The sequence below is a fragment of the Oncorhynchus keta genome, chromosome 8 (genome assembly GCF_023373465.1).
Source record: "Oncorhynchus keta strain PuntledgeMale-10-30-2019 chromosome 8, Oket_V2, whole genome shotgun sequence".
NCBI lineage: Eukaryota > Metazoa > Chordata > Actinopteri > Salmoniformes > Salmonidae > Oncorhynchus > Oncorhynchus keta.
The window spans coordinates 43,227,266-43,249,771 of record NC_068428.1 but is presented as its reverse complement, the minus strand read 5'-3'; the positions used below and the strand labels follow the sequence as shown (position 1 = coordinate 43,249,771).

Genomic DNA, 22,506 nt, shown 5'->3' with positions numbered 1-22,506 from the left:
TATGACTCCAAACACCCAGAAAAGGCTACTCTCCTTGATGTCACCCTCACAAATAATCCTGATAGTTATGAGTCTGGTGTTTTCTGTAATGACCTTAGTGATCACCGTTTTACAGACTGTGTTCGTAATGGCTGCTCTGTGAAACGACCTGTCCTGATTTGTCATAGACGCATGCTAAAAAACTTTAATGACCAAGCCTTCCTTCATGAACTGGCCTCTGTAAAATGTTGTAGAATCAGCTTGATCCCGCCCTGTTGAAAACACTTGGTCCTTCTTTTTAGACATTTTCAGTGATATTGTTAACATAACAAGTGCCGTCAGATCAGTAGGCTAGTTTTTGTTTTTTGTTTTTAATTAAACCTTTATTTAACCAGGTAGGCTAGTTGAGAACAAGTTCTCATTTACAACTGCGACCTGGCCAAGATAAAGCATAGCAGTTTGACACATACAACAACAGAGTTACACATGGAATAAACAAACATACAGAATAATACAGGAGAAAAAATAAATATATATTTACAGTGTGTGCAAATGAGGTAAGATAAGGGAGGTAAAGGCAATAAAATAGGCCATGGTGGCGAGGCAATTACGATATAGCAATTAAACACTGGAGTGATAGATGTGCAGAAGATGAATGTGCAAGTAGAGATACTGGGGTGCAAAGGAGCAAAATAAATAAATGAATACAGTATGGGGATGAGGTAGATGGATGGGTTATTTACAGGTGCAATGATCTGTGAGCTGCTCTGACAGCTGGTGCTTGAAGTTAGTGAGGGAGATAAAGAGTCTCCACCTTCAGTGATTTTTGCAGTTCGTTCCATTCATTGGCAGCAGAGATCTGGAATGAAAGACGGCCAATGGAGGAATTGGCTTTGGGGGTTACCAGTGAAATATAGACGATTAAAGATTTGGCCAAACCAAATTATGATCACCCTAGTTGAGTGGTCGGGCAGTCTGTTCAAGGCTTGTCGCTTCTGCTGAGGCGCCGGGGCCTGTCGTTTCTGCTGAGGTGCCAGGGGCCAGACGCTTCTGCTGAGGCACCGGGGCCTGATGTTTCTGCTGAGGCGCCGGGGCCGGACGCTTCTGCTGAGGCGCCGGAGCCTGTCGTTTCTGCTGAGGCGCTGGGGCCGGACGCTTCTGCTGAGGCGCCGGGGGATGTCGCTTCTGGAGCGCGTGCTGCGGTTGGGTGCTGCTATGGTGACCAGTGAACTGAGATAAGGCGGTGTTTTACCTAGCAAAGACTTGTAGATGAACTGGAGCCAGTGGGTTTGGCGACGAGTATGAAGCGAGGGCCAGCCAACGAGAGAGTACAGTTCAGTGGTGGGAAGTATATGGGGCTTTGGTGACAATAATGGATGGCACTGTGATTGTTGTAACTTTAATGTGTTACAGAGTTAATGTTTAAGTTAATTCATTGAGCTGTATCGAAAGATATTTCTTTACAGTTATGTAATTGTTCTTGTTTAGTATTGAATTACGCTTTTGACTGCAAGTTCCAGAAAGCCTTGCGACAGGGAATGCGAAATAAGGCGCCAGTTATGTGCAGGTGCGAAGTGATTAAGCTGACCTGTCACTAGCATCTTACTTCCATTGCTCTGTCGAATCTAAAGTTGTTAAATGTAACGTGAACAAGTATTATTACTAAAAGAAGCTTTCATATCAAACCCGACGTCCTGAGTCATTACTTTGAAGACAGTTATTCCAAAAGTGATAGACTGCATCCAATTTGAGAGTTGGAGGCTATTTTGTAAATGATGTTGCCAAAGTCAATTGGCGGATAGTCAGTTTTACGAGGGTGTTTGGCAGCATGAGTGAGGGATGCTTTGTTGCGAAATAGGAAGCCCGTTCTAAACATTTTTGTTTTGTTTTACACGTTGTGGTGATTGTCTTCAAAGTTGCTTCCACGGGTCTTAAAAAGCTAAATGAACATGACAAGACCTGAATTAACTGTAAAAGGCTTAAATAAAAGCTTGTGGTACGCTCAGTGCTCCATTGACACTTCACAGATATGCTTGTTTTTGTGACAAATATTTTTTTAAACAGCAATTTTGCATTAATATGAACAGCATTTAAAATATTTATGTGGTGTGTCATTAAATTGATAACTATCTTACCTCTATATTTACGTGTTGTGTGTTGTCATTAAATCGATAACTATCTTACCTCTATATTGGTTTCATCATGCATCGCGCCAACAGAAACAACCCTCTTTCTGGTAAGAGGGGCGGGGGGTATGCCTTATGGTTAATGAGACGTGTTGTGATCATAACAACATACAGGAACTCAAGTCCTTCTGTTCACCCCCCAAGCAGACACATCGATGGCCCTGAACAAACTTTATATGACTCTATGCAAACTGGAAACCACATATCCCGAGGCTGCATTCATTGTAGTTGGGGAATTTAACAAGGCTAATCTGAAAACAAGACTCCCTAAATTGTATCAGTATATATCGATTGCGCAACCAGGGCTGGTAAAACCCTGGATCATTGTTATTCTAACTTCTGCGACGCATATATGGCCCTCCCCCGCCCTCCTATCGGGAAAAGCTGACAACGACTCCATTTTCTTGCTCCCAGCCTACAGACAGAAACTAAAACAAGATGCTCCCGCGCTCAGGTCTGTTCAACACTGGTCCGACCAATCTGATTCCACGCTTCAAGACTGCATCCATCAAGTGAATTGGGATATATTCCGCATTGCGTCCAACAACAACATTGACGAACACTCTGATTCGATGAGTGAGTTCATTAGAAAGTGCATTGATGATGCATATCAACGATTAAAACATTCCTAAACCAGAAACCGTGGATTGATGGCAGCATTTTGAGAAACTGAAAGTGCGAACTCACTGCTTTTAACCAGGGCAAGGTGACCGGAAATATGACCGAATACAAACAGTGGAGCTATTCCCTCCGCAAGGCAATCAAACAAGCTAAGCGTCAGTATAGAGACAAAGTCTCTATACCGCAATTCAACGGCTCAGACACGAGGTATGTGGCAGGGTTTACAGTCAATCACGGATTACAAAAAGAAAACCAACCCCGTCGAGGACCAGGATGTCTTGCTCCCAGACAGACTAAATAACTTTTTTGCCAGCTTTTAGGACAATACAGTGCACTGACACGGCCCGCAACCAAAACCTGCGGACTCTCCTTCACTGCAGCCGAAAGTGAGTAAAACATTTAAACGTGTTAACCCTCGCAAGGCTGCAGGCCCAGACGGTATCCCCAGCCGAAATCCTCAGAGCATGCGCAGACCAGCTGGCTGGTGTGTTTACGGACATATTCAATCAGTCTGCTGTTCCCACATGCTTCAAGAGGGCCACCATTGTCCCCGTTCCCAAGAAAGCTAAGGTAACTGAGCTAAATGACTACCGCCCCGTAGCACTCACCTCCGTCATCATGAAGTGCTTTGGAAGACTAGTCAAGGACCATATCACCTCCACCCTACCTGACACCCTAGACCCACTCCAATTTGCTTACCGCCCAAATAGGTCCACGGACGATGCAATCGCAACCACACTGCACACTGCCCTAACCGTTCTGGACAAGAGGAATACCTACGCGAGAATGCTGTTCATCGACTACAGCTCAGCATTTAACACCATAGTACCCTCCAAACTCATCATCAAGCTCCAGACCCTGGGTCTCGACCCCGCCCTGTGCAACTGGATACTGGACTTTCTGTCGGGGCGTCCCCAGGTGGTGAGGGTAGGTAACAACGTATTCACCCCACTGATCCTCAAAACTGGGGCCCCACAAGGGTGCGTTCTGAGCCCTAACCCTAACCCTGTACTCCCTGTTCCCCCACGACTGCGTGACCATGCACGCCTCCAACTCAATCATCAAGTTTGCGGACGACACTACAGTGGTAGGCTTGATTACCAACAATGACGAGACGGCCGACAGGAAGGAGGTGAGGGCCCTCGGAGTGTGGTGTCAGGAAAATAACCTCACACTCAACGTCAACAAAACAAAGGAGATGATTGTGGATTTCAGGAAACAGAGGGAGCACCCCCCTATCCACATCGACGGGACAGTAGTGGAGAGGGTAGTAAGTTAAGTTCCTCGGCGTACACATCACGGACAAATTGAATTGGTCCACCCACACAGACAGCGTGGTGAAGAAGGCGCAGCAGCACCTCTTCAACCTCAAAAGCACTCACAAACTTCTACAGATGCACAATCGAGAGCATCCTGTCGGGCTGTATCACCGCCTGGTACGGCAACTGCTCCGCCCACAACCATAAGGCTCTCCAGAGGGTAGTGAGGTCTGCACAACACATCACCGGGGGCTCACTAAAGCATACTTACCAGAAGTCCACTGGCATGATTTGATAATACAATAATGTGCATTGCAAGCAAATATGGTTCTGGACAGATATCTTACAGTGATAAAGCACTGCATTTCTGACATCTATTTCCCCTTGTAGTGTATTTTTTTAAAATAAAAAATAATGTATTATCTTCAATACCATTCATTCTTTACAACTCATAATTTACATACATACACAAATAATGGTATTTTAATTAAACTAATTAAACTAAACATAAACCCCAAACAAAACATCAGGGGAGCATCTTCCCTCCCCGTCACCCTACAAAATACCTCTCCCTATCTCCCCGTCCCTAATCTATCCTCTTACAAATCTAAATGACACCCAGCCCTAAACCCCCCTTCCACCTCTTCCGAGCAGCATGCTGCCCCCACTTCCTCTCCTCCCTCTTCATCCTCCCCCTCATATCTCCTTCCACCCTCCTCACTATCCCTTCCACCCCCCAATCTCTCCCTGTCTTCACCATGTTCTGCCTGGCTTCCCACAGCCCCCGTTTAAAGAGACTCATGAGAAGCCAGAGCAGAAACCTGTCCCTATCCGTCCCTCTCGCTCTCCCTACACCTCGCTCTAACCTGGCCCACGTCAATACAAAATCCCCGTTTACCAAACCTAACAACACCCGTGCCCTAGCCCATACTACTCTATTTCACCTTGCAGTGTATGTTGGAATCCCCATGGGGTACAAAACAAATCTTTGCAATTGGCTCAATCTGGAATGGGTGGGTATAGTTCACTCTTTAAAACTGTCGGATTGGCCCATGATGTGTAAACTCCACCCTCCAGCACACCAGCTGCATGAAATCAAGAGCACCTAATCACAATTGGGAAATTGAACCAATTGAAATTAGGTTCATTGGTTGACACCTGTACATAATTAGCCATTCAGGTAAGAAGGGTCTGGGATTCCTTTATGAGGTGCAACCAAAACAGCTGTTAGACATTGCAACAGGGATATTCTGGCAGGGTGTCTGTTCAGCATTAGTTCTGAATACGGTTGTGGTTTTGATCACTAAAATGGCTGTGACTTTTGGACTCTCTTTGAGGTTAGTTTTTCAATGCGTTCATCTGATTGGTTTACCTTGTCTTAAAGTGTTCTCTGGTTATTGATGTTTACCTGTCTGAATATTTTGTAGTGTTTCTTGGATTTATTGCCTGCTAATTGGAGGGACAACGTGTTTTACCCTTCAAGGTGCGTTTTGGTTCAAACTAATTCAAATCACAGTTCCAATGGCCTAAGCCTGGTATTTTACCGTAATGTTTTGTTTCCTAGGTGATGCTTATGGGCATCCTGCCTACACTGGACCTGAACCAACTGGATCCCAAGCAAATGCTAAAGCTACTGGCCACAATACCCTGGCAAGTGTGATGCCGGGTCCAACTGCCAACCATGCTTCTGCAGAAGCGGCCCGCGCTTCAGCTGAAGCAACTGCCAACCATGCCTCTGCAGAAGCGTCCCGCGCCTCAGCTGAAGCAACTGCTAACCATGTCTCTGCAGAAGCGGCTGGCCCCCGCGCCTCAGCTGAAGCAACTGCCAACCATACCTCTGCAGAAGCGTCCCGCGCCTCAGCTGAAGCAACTGCCAACCATGTCTCTGCAGAAGCGGCTGGCCCCCGCGCCTCAGCTGAAGCAACTGCCAGCCATACCTCTGCAGAAGCGGCCCGCGCCTCAGCTGAAGCAACTGCGCCTCTGCAGAAGCGGCCCGCGCCTCAGCTGAAGCAACTGCCAACCATGTCTCTGCAGAAGCGGCTGGCCCCCGCGCCTCAGCTGAAGCAACTGCCAGCCATACCTCTGCAGAAGCGGCCCGCGCCTCAGCTGAAGCAACTGCCAACCGTACCTCTGCAGAAGCGTCCGCCGCTCCCCGCACCTCTGCAGAAGCGGCCGGCCTTGAACAGACGGCCCGACCCCTCAACAAGCTAGATAGGGAGATCATAATTTGGTTTGCCCAACTCCTTAATCGTCTTTCTCCTGTTACTGTGCCTCCATTTGAAGAAAAGAATTATGCAAACTAATGCGTTTGTTTGAAATGAGGATCTTCTTCACTTGCGCATTGTTATGCAAATTGTTTACAGGGGTGAACACTACAATGGTATGAATTGTTTTCAAAACCATACGACTAAATTTTACATCTGATTTGGCCAATGTTGCTGACACTTAGGTTGTACAGTTATGATTTTGATGTGTCCTGGTGTTCCTGCTACTCATGCATGACTTGTTCAATAAACAATTTGACTTCCAAAATGCCTTGTCTTTTAAATGTGGGTTTCTGTTCTGCCTACCATGTGTTTGCTGATTAGGGACAGACTGGGTCTGGAGAAAAAGGGATTGTGGCTCACACCACTTGTGTTAACAGATTTGTTTTCCTTTGTTTCTGGTAGTTGAGGAAAGGTTGACACCACTTGTTTTAATTCCTCATTGTTTGCATAGTCCACACACACTTACCCCACCAGACATGCCACCAGGGGTCTTTTCACAGTCCCCAAATCAAGAACAAATTAAACGCACAGTATTATATAGAGCCATGACTGGCTGGAACTCCCTTCCATATAGCGCAAGAGAACAGCAAACTGGGTTTAAAAAACAAAAAAACCTCACTGCGTCTTCCCCCATGTGACCTACTGGTTGTGTGTGTAACAGATGCACAAAAAGGTCTCGTACGGGACCCTTGTCAGGCGATGGAGTGCACTGGGTCGTACGAAGGGCTCTCTGCTCAAAGCATCTGCAACAACATTCATTTTTCCAGGGATGTATTTAATGTCAAACTCGTACGGTGCCAGCTTGGCGACCCATCTCTGTTCACAAGCATCAAGCTTTGCTTTGGTCAGAATGTATGTCAAGGGATTATTATCCGTCCATACCGTGAACTGCTGTCCCCGTAGCCAGTGGTGGAACTTGTCACAGATAGCCCATTTCATGGCAAAGAACTCGAGCCTGTGCGCAGGATACCTTGACTGTGCATAACTGAGGGACTTGCTCGCGAAGGCTATAGGTCTCGCTGTAGCTCCCGGTTCTTGCACCTGAGATAGCACAGCACCTAAGCCATTGCTGGATGCATCCACCGAGAGTAGAAAGGGTTTTTCGAAGTTGGGGTGGGCCAACAAAACCTGGTCCAGCAAGGCTTGCTTTAGCTTGAATAAGGCCAGTCTGCATTCTGTTGTCCAGTCGGCAGCCGTCAACTTCCTGACAGGTGAGCTTCGCTTCTTTTTCCAGCGTGGAGCCTTGTGTCCAGTAGTCAATCCAAAGAGAGGCTTTGCAATGGTCGAGCAACCTTCAATGAACTGTTGATAATACACCACCATCCCAAGGAATGACCTCAATTTCTTCTGAGATGGAATGTCAATGCCATCTTTCATCAGATCAGCTTCTGTTACTCCTGTAATGGCCCTCACCTTCTCAGGGTCTGTAGCTACACCATCCGCACTAATGATATGCCCCAGAAACTTCACAGACCTCTGCAGAAAGTTACACTTTTTTGGCGCCAACTTCAGGTTGTGAGCCTTGAGACGCTCAAAAACCATTTCCAGGCGCTGTATAGCCAGATCTTCAGTGGGCGCATAGACCAAGACATTGTCAAGGTAACACAGCAGGCTAAGAAAGTTCTGATCCCCAAAGATGTTTAGCATCATCCTCATAAAGGTTGCCGGACTATTACATAACCCCTGTGGCATTCGATTGTATTCGTACAATCCAAATGGGCACGTAAAAGCTGTGAATCTCCGGTCATCCTCATGCACTTCCACATTGTAGTAGCCTGAGGTAAGGTCCATTGTCGAGAAAAAGGCATTTCCACCTAACGCAGCCAGCGCGTCAGCCTGGTGAGGGAGTGGGTGGGCGTCTTTGATGGTGCGAGCATTGAGCAAACAAATCAGTACAGAGTCTCAGGTCTCCAGACTTCTTCCATACAAGGACAAGGGGAGAGGCGAACTCACTACTAGACTTCCTTATGATATCACGTTCTTCCATCTCATTCAATGCTTGTTTGAGCTTCTCATAATTATTTGGTGAAAGGCGTCGGTAGGGCATCCGAAAGGGTTTCTCATCACTCAGTTGAATGCGGTGAAGACATCCGGAAGCTTTTCCACAATCCAACTTGTGCCTGGCAAAAATAGACTGGTACTCAGCTATGAGCTGGGTGAGTTTCTTCTTACCAGCAGGAGACGCTTGACAGGAGGAGACATCAATATCAGTCAAACCTAAGTCACGTAAGACCTCAGGCTCGCTTGAACTGTCAGGTCCGTCAGTATCGTGAAGTTGGCTGGAACCGTCAGTCGGTGTCAAGTCATCTTGGCAGTCAGTGAGTATATCAGCCGTTCTCTGCACTTGCTGCTGTAAAGCTGCTGATGAACCATCATTCACACCCGAACAGTCAAAGTCCTCTAGAGCCATGCAAGGAAAGACATCGGCTAGAGTGGCGTTTCGTCTCAATGTCACTGTCTTCTGAGAAGGGTTTATCACTCTAACAGGGAGCCACCCATCCCCCGCAATAGAGCTACTGTCCTCCCTACCAGTATTGACCTTGGTGTTGACCTTGAACTGCTGGGCTCAATGACAACAGCACTGCCAGCTGATAGATTCTGAGTGTTTCGTAGTCTGCCCCAGACTAAGTGCTCCTGCATAGGCTCTAGAGTCACAGCCCCTTTTAGTCTCACAGTTCCAACTTTGTCAGGTACTTCACTGTCTCTCCATCTCTCCACATTAGCCATCATCTCGATTAGCTTGCTCTCCTCACCCCCGTCACACACAGGAGTGTAAACCCTCTTCCAGAGATCTCCATCCGTCTTCAGGTGGCGAATCAAGTGCTTTAGGAGATTGCTGCCCAAGATGAGGTCATCACTCTGGCCTTCAACCACCAGTGTAGGCACAGCGACTCTACATCCGTACACCTCCATCTCCAGCTCACATACTCCCAAAGGCCTCATCTTCAACCCACCACAACCAACCAAGACTACCTCTGTAGGACTCAATGATGGACTTTTCAACACTCCTGCATGCAACAGTTCAGGTAAGACCCTAGAGCTCAAGGTACAAGCCATGGACCCACTGTCAAGCATAGCTCTCACTTCCACTTCTCCTCCTATTAACACCTTGGCATAGAATAAATCATCATACGGGGAAAGTCTCTGTGTGTTCTGCATTATGATACTCTTCTCAGTCTCCGTTTCGTCACAAACACTTTTATATACAGACTCCAAATCAACAGCTCTCACTGATGGGGACTCTACAAAAGGCCCAACACTCTCCCCTTCTACATGCAGGCCTACTAGTTTTCCGGAAGCTGAGCAGTGATTACTGTAGGGACTCCACTAGCTGTGCTCAGAGCTGCGGCCTTGGGGCACTGAGAGCGTGCGTGGCCAGCTACATGACAAAGAAAGCAGAGGTGATTGGTCCTACAGTGAAAGTAAGTATCATGTCCAGCATCCCCGCACACGTTACATGGCCCATTAGACTTCACTTTGCTCCTATTCCCTTTTTGGAACTTATGGTCAGACTGTTGTGGCCTCTGCTCCAGCACACGCTCCAGCATGGCAAGGATACGTTCCATGGGTAAGGCAACGTATTGGGTACTTCCATGTGGGACCTCACAGCAGGCATGGTGATCGGCATGACAGCACCAACTTCCTGCTTCATTGTTGCGATGGCTGGGGTCACCTTAGATAAGTGAGAGTACCTCCGCTCCCTCCTGTATTCATCCAGCCTCTCATGAACATCTGCAGCGGTCCATTGCTGTAATGGCTTGCACTTAAAGATAAGGGACAGTTCAGCGTTAGGGCAATGTCTGATGAACATGACTGTGAGCTCACGAGATGGGTCTTCAACACTTTTTTTCTGTCTCTTTAGACAATCTTCTGCAAACTCCATAGCCCTGTTCAGTCTGAGCCAATATTCAAATGGTTGTTCATCAGTCAGAGGCAATGTGGCATAAAAGTCAGCAAGGGGCATGCTTGAAATAACAGTGTCACTAAAATGTTGTTTCAGTATGTCAAAGATGGGACTCGGGCCTTTAGATGAATCAATGGAGGGATTGCTGCGTATGCCAACTTTAACAACATCGCGGGCCCTTCCCATAAGCCTGCCCATAACCTCAACTGCTTGGTCCATCACAGACACGCCCCTCTTACGCATGTAAACCATGACCATATCCTCCCACTCATGCACTGTGCACTTTTCAGAGCCATCCCCCCGAAAATACACCGGTTCCCTGATATCAGACTTCAATACCAGGTTCAGGCCTGACACATCCATACCCCTCGAGCTGCATACACTCCCCATAACATTGTCCCCAACATGTCCAGCAATTGCCTTTGACTCCAAACAGGAGGCAATGTTCTCCCCAATGGAATGACCAATCTGCTGTACTATGTCTGCTATGAAATCCATGGAGACCTCCCCACTCCCTGTATTTGGCAAACCTCTTTCATACACATCCTTGGGCGTGTCCATGGATAAACTATCATCAAAACCCTCCAGTTTGGGCATAGGTGTAGAAGTAACTGGAATTTTGGTTGAACCCCTATCCACAGATGGTGACAGATTAAATGACAGGAAACCCCTACCTCTCCCAACACCTTCCATTTTAACAATGGGAAATCAACACCCTAATGAAAATGTAAACAGCAAAACATGTATAAATATGTCACCTAAATTTCACCTATATCTAGTACACTGGTAAAACTCACCCTACTTATATCAGATATACATCAGAATTACAAATAAACAAGTAACACAAAAGTTATCCTTTGTCTGTGAAGAGCCTCAGACAGAGAAATTATCAATTGCAATAATAAAACGTTCTAGTGGCGCCATCTTGTGGCGAAATGCGATATCGCCAAACTGCACCAGCAACGTCTTATCTGATTTTTCAACAGCAACCACGGCGAAGTTCTGGGATGGAAATCCAACGAAGGATGATCCGATCCAGAAGAACAGTCACGGCACCACTGTAACAGTACTCTTCTGGCGTTGTGTACATCAGTCATCGACACGGAACTCCAATATGTAGCACCAATCATGTAGCTTTATTCTGATAAGAACGACACAAGATTGCACGTCATGCAATGCCCGTCTCACCATCCAACTCTGCACTCACGCACGCTGGTTTGGTGCTTGTTCACTGGGACAGTTACCGAAATAATACAATTACAATATAATATCTTTAACAATGTACCTGATAAGAACGACACAAGATTGCACGTCATGCAATGCCCGTCTCACCATCCAACTCTGCACTCACGCACTGTACAAAATATATGAACCCCCCCCCCACCAGACACAGTAAGTTGCTAGCTAATACTGGCGTGAATTCTCTACAACAAAATGCACAACAAATATTCTCCAAAAACCCCTGCATCTTATGTGTGATGTTTGAATAACATTTACGAACTATTTGATATAAATTGTACATTTAAATCATCACTTGAGAGCATAAAATCACTTTTGACGTACGGTGCTTTGCAACCAACAACTTACCGCTGGTTTGGTGCTTGTTCCACTGGGACGATTCTAACTGGAACATCCCCCCTCGTAAGCAAGCTACGCAAACCAGCCAATAAGATGCCATGTTGAGTAGGTGAAGGCAAGACAAACTCAAACCAAAAACCCATTGGCTTAACAATAAAGTGGCAAGGGGAATCACCAATATAACCCTGTTACATTGGGTTAGCAGTGTTTCTGTAGTACATGCATCTCGTACTGTTGTTGGGTTAACAGTGTTTCTGTAGTACAGGCACAGAGTACTGTTGTTTGGTTAACAGTGTTTCTGAAGTACAGGCACCTAGTACTGTTGTTGGGTTAGCAGTGTTTCTGTAGTACAGGCATCTCGTACTGTTGTTGGGTTAACAGGGTTTCTGTAGTACAGGCACCTGGTACTGTTGTTGGGGTAGCAGGGTTTCTGTAGTTCAGGCACCTAGTACTGTTGTTGGGTTAACAGTGTTTCTGTAGTACATGCATCTCGTACTGTTGTTGGGTTAGCAGTGTTTCTGTATTACAGGCACAGAGTACTGTTGTTTGGTTAACAGTGTTTCTGTAGTACAGGCACCTAGTACTGTTGTTGGGGTAGCAGGGTTTCTGTAGTACAGGCACCTAGTACTGTTGTTGGGTTAGCAGTGTTTCTGTAGTACAGGCACCTAGTACTGTTGTTGGGTTAACAGTGTTTCTGTAGTACAGGCACCTAGTACTGTTGTTGGGTTAGCAGTGTTTCTGTATTACAGGCACAGAGTACTGTTGTTGGGTTAACAGTGTTTCTGTAGTACAGGGACCTAGCACTGTTGTTGGGTTAACAGTGTTTCTGTAGTACAGGCACCTAGTACTGTTGTTGGGTTAACAGTGTTTCTGTAGTACAGGCACCTAGTACTGTTGTTGGGTTAACAGTGTTTCTGTATTACAGGCACAGAGTACTGTTGTTGGGTTAACAGTGTTTCTGTAGTACAGGGACCTCGTACTGTTGTTGGGTTAGCAGTGTTTCTGTAGTACAGGCACCTTGTACTGTTGTTGGGTTAACAGTGTTTCTGTATTACAGGCACAGAGTACTGTTGTTGGGTTAACAGGGTTTCTGTAGTACAGGCACCTAGTACTGTTGTTGGGTTAGCAGTGTTTCTGTAGTACAGGCACCTAGTACTGTTGTTGGGTTAGCAGTGTTTCTGTAGTACAGGCACCGAGTACTGTTGTTGGGTTAACAGTGTTTCTGTAGTACAGGCACCTAGTACTGTTGTTGGGTTAGCAGTGTTTCTGTAGTACAGGCACCTAGTACTGTTGTTGGGTTAGCAGTGTTTCTGTAGTACAGGCACCGAGTACTGTTGTTGGGTTAACAGTGTTTCTGTAGTACAGGCACCTAGTACTGTTGTTGGGTTAGCAGTGTTTCTGTAGTACAGGCACCTAGTACTGTTGTTGGGTTAGCAGTGTTTCTGTAGTACAGGCACCTAGTACTGTTGTTGGGTTAGCAGTGTTTCTGTAGTACAGGCACAGAGTACTGTTGTTGGGTTAACAGTGTTTCTGTAGTACAGGGACCTAGCACTGTTGTTGGGTTAACAGTGTTTCTGTAGTACAGGCACCTAGTACTGTTGTTGGGTTAGCAGTGTTTCTGTAGTACAGGCACCTAGTACTGTTGTTGGGTTAGCAGTGTTTCTGTAGTACAGGCACCGAGTACTGTTGTTGGGTTAACAGTGTTTCTGTAGTACATGCATCTCGTACTGTTGTTGGGTTAGCAGTGTTTCTGTAGTACAGGCACCTAGTACTGTTGTTGGGTTAGCAGTGTTTCTGTAGTACAGGCACCGAGTACTGTTGTTGGGTTAACAGTGTTTCTGTATTACAGGCACAGAGTACTGTTGTTGGGTTAACAGTGTTTCTGTAGTACAGGGACCTCGTACTGTTGTTGGGTTAGCAGTGTTTCTGTAGTACAGGCACAGAGTACTGTTGTTGGGTTAGCAGTGTTTCTGTAGTACAGGCACCTAGTACTGTTGTTGGGTTAGCAGTGTTTCTGTAGTACAGGCACCAAGTACTGTTGTTGGGTTAGCAGTGTTTCTGTAGTACAGGCACCTAGTACTGTTGTTGGGTTAGCAGTGTTTCTGTAGTACAGGGACCTAGTACTGTTGTTGGGTTAGCAGTGTTTCTGTAGTACAGGCACCTAGTACTGTTGTTGGGTTAGCAGTGTTTCTGTAGTACAGGCACCTAGTACTGTTGTTGGGTTAGCAGTGTTTCTGTAGTACAGGCACCAAGTACTGTTGTTGGGTTAGCAGTGTTTCTGTAGTACAGGCACCGAGTACTGTTGTTGGGTTAGCAGTGTTTCTGTAGTACAGGGACCTAGCACTGTTGTTGGGTTAGCAGTGTTTCTGTAGTACAGGCACCTAGTACTGTTGTTGGGTTAGCAGTGTTTCTGTGGTACAGGCACCGAGTACTGTTGTTGGGTTAGCAGTGTTCCTGTAACACACATGAGAACAAAAGGCCACTGGATTGATGATATCATTCATGATATCATTCTGACAGGTCAATCTGATAGGAGACTTTTTAGCTGGTGAACATAAAATAGAAGGCTTTTGCTGGCAAGACGGCTGATCTGATTGGTGAAAACACCAATCAGTGGTAAAAAGATCAGAATTTGGCAGCTACAGACGCATGAACATGTATGAAATTTAAAATGCATTCATCAATTGTCTGTTTTCTGTCAAATGTTGAAATTATTTTGGTGTGTGTTTTTATGTCGAACATTCAACTCTGTTGTTCAACATTCGTCAACGGATGACTGCACCTAATCGCATTTGGGAAATTGAACCAATTGAAATGAAGTTCATTGGTTGACACCTGTACATAATTAGCCATTCAGGTAAGAAGGGTCTGGGATTCCTTTATGAGGTGCAACCAAAACAGCTGTTAGACATTGCAACAGGGATATTCTGGCATGGTGTCTGTCTAGCATTAGTTCTGAATACGGTTGTGGTTTTGATCACTAAAATGTCTGTGACTTTTGAACTCTCTTTGAGGTTGGTTTTTCAACGTATTCATTTGTTTGGTGTACCTTTTTCTTATATTTTTCACTGGTTATTTATGTTTAACTGTCTGACTGTTTTGTAGTGTTTCTTGGTTTTGTTGCCTGCTAATTGGTGGGATAACGTGTTTTACCCTTCAAGGTGTGTTGGTTTACACTACTTCAGTTCAAATCCGTCTAGTTCCAATAGCTTAATTAAGGCTTTTTTTTTCTTTTTTTTTTCAACCTTTTTTTTTTTTTCTCTTTTGTTCACTAGGCAATGCTTATGGGCATCCTGCCTCCACTGGAGCCCAAGCGAGTGTGGTGTCTGTTCCAAATGCTAAAGCTACTCGCCACAATAGCTTGGCAAATGTGACGTCGGGTCGAAATGCCTCTGCAGAAGTGACCTGCCCCCGCGCCTCAGCAGGAACGACAGCCCCCAGCGCCTCAGCAGAAGCCACCGGCCCCCGCGCCTCAGCGGAAGCCACCGGCCCCCGCGCCTCAGCGGAAGCCACCGGCCCCCGCGCCTCAGCGGAAGCCACCGGCCCCCGCGCCTCAGCGGAAGCCACCGGCCCCCGCGCCTCAGCGGAAGCCACCGGCCCCCGCGCCTCAGCGGAAGCCACCGGCCCCCGCGCCTCAGCGGAAGCCACCGGCCCCGGCGCCTCAGCGGAAGCGTCGGGCCCCGGCGCCTCAGCAGAAGCGACCGGCTCCCGCGCCTCAGCAGAAGCGACAAGCCTTGAACAGATGGCCCGACCCCTCAACAAGCTAGATAGGGAGATCATAATTTGGTTTGCCCAACTCCTTAATCGTCTTTCCCCTGTTACTGTGCCTCCATTTGAAGAAAAGGCAAAGGTAACTGAGGGGAAATATGTCAACTAATGCACTTGTTTGAAATGAGATTCTCCTTCACTTGTGCATCGTCATGCAAATTGTTTACAGGGGTGAACACGGCAATGGTATGAATTGTTTTTATAACCAATACTACTAAAGTTGACATCTGATTTGGCGACATGTCTGACACACTTTTACGTTCTACGTTTTATGCTTTTGATTTAGCCTGGTGTTCCTGCTACTCTTGCATGGTTTGCTCAATAAACAATTTGACTTTCAATATACCTCGTCCTTCAACTAGGTTCTCTTCTGCCTACCATGTGCTTGCTGTTTGGGAGCAGACTGTGGGTCTTGAGTAAAAGGGAATGTGGTTCACAACTGTGTTAAAAAATATATATTTATTTACCTTTTCTGGTAGTTCAACTGCGAAAGTCCTCTAAATTGTCAGCTCTCCCACATGGTCTTTCTTTACCCGTCCTTTTGTGTTTGACTTAATCTTCCTATTACCATAGGTTTCCTCATTGTTCCATTGTTTGTCACTAACCTGTCCCAGGTAAGCGACGGTGTCTCAAACATTAAAACTACTTGACACATTTAGCCTCTTCTACAATGTTGGTCTGGCCAGACCCATAACAATGGATGCAATTGTATATGCATAAACATCGTTAGTGGATTTATGAAATATTAGTCATCACCTTAAACTGACTGTTAAGGCTCCATGGATTGAGGAATTGAAGAAAGAGATTGGGGGGGGGGACGAGTGGCTAACAAATCTGATTTACTGCAAATTGAGATTGTGACTAAACTCAACAAGAAGAAACTGAGTTATTTAACAATTTAAAAAAAATAATGGGCAGAAAGACAAATTTTCATCAAATCGGAAGGCTTCATCACAAATAATTTTGTGGGCAATTATTTAAATTATTATTTACACCTTATTGGGAAACTTAGGGAAGAAAGCCATCGAATAGTGAGCCAGGATTAATGAATGAATAAATAAACAAACCTAATGAAAGAAACATGTTTGAATTTTGCAAACTTGGGAAAGGTGATAAAATGATTTATCAATCAATCCTCAGCTACTGAGGATGGTAGCTGACTATAGCCACTCCTATCTGTCATATCTTTAATCTGAGCCTAGAGGAAAGTCTTTGTCCTCAGGCCTGGAGGGAAAAAGTCATTCTGCTACCCAAGAATGGTAAAGGGCCTTTTACTGGTTTTAACAGCCGACCAATCAGTTTGCTGCCAGATCTTAGCAAACTGTTTGAAGAAATTGTTAGACGAAATACAATACTATTTCTCTGTCAACAAATTAACAGACTTTCAGCATGTTTATTCAGTAATGAATGGTGTGGCTGTTGAGCAAGTTGAGGAGACTAAATTACTTCTCGTTACCTTAGCTTGCAAACTGATCAAAACATATTAATTCAATGGTTGTAAAGATGGGGATAGGTCTGTCCGTAATAAAGAGATGCTCTGCTTTTTTTTTACATCACACACCACAAAACAAGTCCTGGAGACTCTAGTTTGATCTTATCTGGATGATTATCCAGGCATGTGGTCAAGTCCTGCTAAGAAAGACTTAGTTAAGCTGCAGCTGGCCTGGAACAGAGTGGGACATTTTGCTCTTCACTGTAATCAGAGGGCTGATGTCAATACTATGCAAGCCAGCCTCTCTTGGTTAAGAGTTGAGGAAAGGTTGATTGCATTGCTTCTTGTTTTAATTCCTCATTGTTTGCATAGTCAACATACACACAGCAGTGACGCACACACGTACCCCACCAGACATGCCACTAAATCAGTCCCCAAATCCAGAACAAATGAAAAGCACAGTATTATATAGCGCCATGATTGGATTGAACTCCCTTCCATATAGTGCAAGAGACCAGCAACTCGGCAACACCTCACGGCACAACGCCTCTCCCCCATGTGACCTACTGGTTGTGTGTCTGTACTGACATGTGACCTACTGGTTGTGTGTCTGTACTGACATGTGACCTACTGGTTGTGTGTCTGTACTGACATGTGACCTACTGGTTGTGTGTCTGTACTGACATGTGACCTACTGGTTGTGTGTCTGTACTGACATGTGACCTACTTGTTGTGTGTCTGTACTGACATGTGACCTACTTGTTGTGTGTCTGTACTGACATGTGACCTACTGGTTGTGTGTCTGTACTGACATGTGACCTACTTGTTTTGTGTCTGTACTGACATGTGACCTACTGGTTGTGTGTCTGTACTGACATGTGACCTACTTGTTGTGTGTCTGTACTGACATGTCACCTACTTGTTGTGTGTCTGTACTGACATGTGACCTACTTGTTGTGTGTCTGTACTGACATGTGACCTACTGGTTGTGTGTCTGTACTGACATGTGACCTACTGGTTGTGTGTCTGTACTGACATGTGACCTACTTGTTTTGTGTCTGTACTGACATGTGACCTACTGGTTGTGTGTCTGTACTGACATGTGACCTACTTGTTGTGTGTCTGTACTGACATGTGACCTACTGGTTGTGTGTCTGTACTGACATGTGACCTACTGGTTGTGTGTCTGTACTGACATGTGACCTACTTGTTGTGTGTCTGTACTGACATGTGACCTACTTGTTGTGTGTCTGTACTGACATGTGACCTACTGGTTGTGTGTCTGTACTGACATGCTACCTACTTGTTGTGTGTCTGTACTGACATGTGACCTACTTGTTGTGTGTCTGTACTGACATGTCACCTACTTGTTGTGTGTCTGTACTGACATGTGACCTACTGGTTGTGTGTCTGTACTGACATGCTACCTACTTGTTGTGTGTCTGTACTGACATGTGACCTATGTGACCTACTTGTTGTGTGTCTGTACTGACATGTCACCTACTGGTTGTGTGTCTGTACTGACATGCTACCTACTTGTTGTGTGTCTGTACTGACATGTGACCTACTTGTTGTGTGTCTGTACTGACATGTCACCTACTTGTTGGGTGTCTGTACTGACATGTGACCTACTTGTTGTGTGTCTGTACTGACATGTCACCTACTTGTTGTGTGTCTGTACTGACATGTGACCTACTTGTTGTGTGTCTGTACTGACATGTCACCTACTGGTTGTGTGTCTGTACTGAGATGCTACCTACTTGTTGTGTGTCTGTACTGACATGTGACCTAATTGTTGTGTGTCTGTACTGACATGTCACCTACTTGTTGTGTGTCTGTACTGACATGTGACCTACTTGTTGTGTGTCTGTACTGACATGTCACCTACTTGTTGTGTGTCTGTACTGACATGTCACCTACTTGTTGTGTGTCTGTACTGACATGTGACCTACTGGTTGTGTGTCTGTACTGACATGTGACCTACTTGTTGTGTGTCTGTACTGACATGTGACCTACTTGTTGTGTGTCTGTACTGACATGTGACCTACTGGTTGTGTGTCTGTACTGACATGTGACCTACTGGTTGTGTGTCTGTACTGACATGTGACCTACTGTTTGTGTGTCTGTACTGACATGTGACCTACTGGTTGTGTGTCTGTACTGACATGTCACCTACTTGTTGTGTGTCTGTACTGACATGTCACCTACTGGTTGTGTGTCTGTACTGACATGTGACCTACTGGTTGTGTGTCTGTACTGACATGTGACCTACTGGTACTGACATGTGTGTCTGTACTGACATGTGACCTACTTGTTTTGTGTCTGTACTGACATGTGACCTACTGGTTGTGTGTCTGTACTGACATGTGACCTACTGGTTGTGTGTCTGTACTGACATGTGACCTACTGGTTGTGTGTCTGTACTGACATGTGACCTACTGGTTGTGTGTCTGTACTGACATGTGACCTACTTGTTGTGTGTCTGTACTGACATGTGACCTACTTGTTGTGTGTCTGTACTGACATGTGACCTACTGGTTGTGTGTCTGTACTGACATGTGACCTACTTGTTGTGTGTCTGTACTGACATGTGACCTACTTGTTGTGTGTCTGTACTGACATGTGACCTACTGGTTGTGTGTCTGTACTGACATGTGACCTACTTGTTGTGTGTCTGTACTGACATGTGACCTACTTGTTGTGTGTCTGTACTGACATGTGACCTACTTGTTGTGTGTCTGTACTGACATGTGACCTACTTGTTGTGTGTCTGTACTGACATGTGACCTACTTGTTGTGTGTCTGTACTGACATGTCACCTACTTGTTGTGTGTCTGTACTGACATGTGACCTACTGGTTGTGTGTCTGTACTGACATGCTACCTACTTGTTGTGTGTCTGTACTGACATGTGACCTACTTGTTGTGTGTCTGTACTGACATGTCACCTACTGGTTGTGTGTGTCTGTACTGACATGCTACCTACTTGTTGTGTGTCTGTACTGACATGTGACCTAATTGTTGTGTGTCTGTACTGACATGTCACCTACTTGTTGTGTGTCTGTACTGACATGTGACCTACTTGTTGTGTGTCTGTACTGACATGTCACCTACTTGTTTTGTGTCTGTACTGACATGTCACCTACTTGTTGTGTGTCTGTACTGACATGTCACCTACTTGTTGTGTGTCTGTACTGACATGTGACCTACTTGTTGTGTGTCTGTACTGACATGTGACCTACTTGTTGTGTGTCTGTACTGACATGTGACCTACTGGTTGTGTGTCTGTACTGACATGTGACCTACTGGTTGTGTGTCTGTACTGACATGTGACCTACTGGTTGTGTGTCTGTACTGACATGTGACCTACTGGTTGTGTGTCTGTACTGACATGTGACCTACTTGTTGTGTGTCTGTACTGACATGTGACCTACTTGTTGTGTGTCTGTACTGACATGTGACCTACTTGTTGTGTGTCTGATAGATGCACAAACACATTACATGTTAATATTTTAAATGTATGTAAATTGCCAAGTATTTTTCATTATGTGTCAGACCCCAGTAAGACTTGCTGTCACCATTGACATCCATTGGGATCCTAAAAAATACAAATATATATTCAACTACCTTGAAAAGCTGAAATTATTATTAACTATTAACTCTTTCCTCAACAGTACAGAATCAATATAAAAGAAGCAAAGAGAGAGAGGAGGACAAGGACATGGGGCGAGAGAGATTGCTTTGGCAATGTTAACATATGTTTCCCATGCTAATAAAGCACCTTGAACTGAATTGAATTGTGAGAGAGAGAGAGAGAGGAAGAGAGAGAGAGGAAGAGAGAGAGAGAGGAGAGAGAAATAGAGAGACACAGAGAGAGAAAGAGAGAGACAGAGAGAGAGAGAGAGAGAGAGAGGGAAGAGAGAGAGAGAGAGAATGAGGAAGGAGAGAGAGAGAGAGAGAGAGAGAGAGAGAGAGAGAGAGAGAGAGAGAGAGAGAGACAGAGAGAGACAGAGAGAGAGAGAGAGAGAGAGAGAGAGAGAGAGAGAGACAGAGACAGAGAGAGAGAGAGAGAGAGAGAGAGAGAGAGAGAGAGAGAGAGAGAGAGAGAGAGTTTTTCACTTTATATATTCACTTTATATCTTATCTACCTCACTTGCTTTGGCAATGTTAACACATGTTTCCCATGCCAATAAAGCCCTTGAATTGAATTGAATTGAATTGATAGACAGAGAGAGAGAGGAGGACAAGGACATGGAGAAAGAAAGAGAGGGGACTGACTGCAAATAACAGCAGTGTCCATTTGTATGTTCCCATGGTAGCAGGACGTCTTAACCCCAGATGTAGAAGGAGAGAGAGGTTGAAAAACCTCGTCCGAAACCCCTTAACACACACACATATACACACACACACACACCTTGTCCGCAGCCCCGCTGTCTGCATTTATAATTGCTGTGTGTATACCAAGACACTTGGCCCTCTCCAATCCCGGATGATTCAGCTGACAGAGAAAAAGCTGAGCCACCGTACGACTAGATTAAGTATGTGTGTTTGTTTTCTTAGTGGTGAATCATACCAAGGTAATTAGTGTGTTAATGTTGTGTTGTCAAAGATAAACAGGTCATTGTGCACATAACACTTTGGGTAATTGGAACTGTGACACACACACACAAACAAACAAACATACACACTACACACACACACCCACACACACAAACATACACAGTCATACACATAGCAATAGAATGATTCTATTTCTACGGCCCCAGCAACAAAACGCTGACGGGTTCAGCATGACAAACATGACTAACACTACATACAGAGACAGAAAGCCACCCTTTGAGACAGACAGACAGACAGACAGACAGACAGACAGACAGACAGACAGACAGACAGACAGACAGACAGACAGACAGACAGACAGACAGACACCTATGGGGGTGCCACAGGGTTCTATTCTCAGGTCGACTCTCTTCTCTGTATACATCAATGATGTCGCTCTTGCTGCTGGTGATTCTCGGATCCATCTCTACGCAGATGACACCATTCTGTGTACTCTGCCCTTCTTCGGACACTGTGCTAACTAACGTCCAGACAAGTTTCAATGCCATTGTTAGGAAATTATGATTAATATGACTGAACAAATCATTTTAAATGGAACTGTAAGTAAACTTATACTCTGTTATATTATATCTGATTAACAATATGAGTTCATAAGAAGAAATTGTGTGACAGGACAAGGAGGAATAGAATGTTAATGAACATCATTTCTACTGGGCAGGAACAAATGGGTTGTGGACTGTGTAAACACATAAGGTCGTTAGCCTATGGTTGACCCAACCTGAAACTTAGCTCTGGGGTTTTTAGATTAGGCAGTGAGTGCATTCCTAGGGTTTCTGTTAATTAAACCTGTCAGTTCAGTGGTGATCGATAATGTTGAGGGGTCAAAAGTTATCTGGGAGTGTGTTAGTAAGTTAGAATGAACTCTTCACCTTACTTTGTCCTGTCGAGAGGGG

At 45.2% G+C, this 22,506-nt stretch overlaps 3 protein-coding genes and 1 long non-coding RNA gene across 5 annotated transcripts in view; 3 read left to right on the top strand and 1 right to left on the bottom strand.

The window, feature by feature from the left end:
* The window catches only part of LOC127931466 (autotransporter adhesin BpaC-like), a 17,458-nt gene extending 10,881 nt beyond the window's left edge, over positions 1–6,577 (top strand). The window contains exons 1-3 of one of the 2 annotated variants that reach the window (XM_052524322.1): positions 5,219–5,382; positions 5,473–5,528; positions 5,610–6,577. In XM_052524322.1, the coding sequence (XP_052380282.1) occupies positions 5,354–5,382; positions 5,473–5,528; positions 5,610–6,256 (732 nt within the window). In that variant the 5' untranslated portion in view covers positions 5,219–5,353 and the 3' untranslated portion in view covers positions 6,257–6,577. Of the gene's footprint in view, positions 1–5,218; positions 5,383–5,472; positions 5,529–5,609 lie in introns of those variants that run through there. The other variant, XM_052524323.1, reaches the window with a different exon arrangement.
* Positions 1–22,506, top strand: part of LOC127931308 (uncharacterized) — a 97,531-nt gene that overhangs the window by 37,261 nt on the left and 37,764 nt on the right. The window lies entirely within an intron of this gene.
* LOC127931468 (uncharacterized) lies at positions 12,036–14,555 on the bottom strand. Its single transcript, XR_008141326.1, has 3 exons — positions 12,900–14,555; positions 12,636–12,679; positions 12,036–12,415 (listed from the first exon to the last, which is right to left on the bottom strand). It is a non-coding gene; the product is annotated as an uncharacterized LOC127931468 (long non-coding RNA).
* Positions 14,672–15,903, top strand: LOC118382655 (uncharacterized protein DKFZp434B061-like). Its single transcript, XM_035769390.2, has 3 exons — positions 14,672–14,808; positions 14,900–14,955; positions 15,070–15,903. Exons 1-3 carry the CDS (start codon positions 14,780–14,782, stop codon positions 15,669–15,671), a joined length of 687 nt encoding a protein of 228 aa, XP_035625283.2. The 5' UTR covers positions 14,672–14,779; the 3' UTR covers positions 15,672–15,903.

Coding starts and splice junctions, on each gene's coding strand:
- LOC118382655 (XM_035769390.2), top strand. CDS start 14,780: ATGTCTGTGACTTTTGAACTCTCTTTGAG. Junction 14,809..14,899: donor ACTTTTGAACTCTCTTTGAG/GTTGGTTTTTCA, acceptor ACTGTTTTGTAG/TGTTTCTTGGTTTTGTTGCC. Junction 14,956..15,069: donor AACGTGTTTTACCCTTCAAG/GTGTGTTGGTTT, acceptor TTTGTTCACTAG/GCAATGCTTATGGGCATCCT.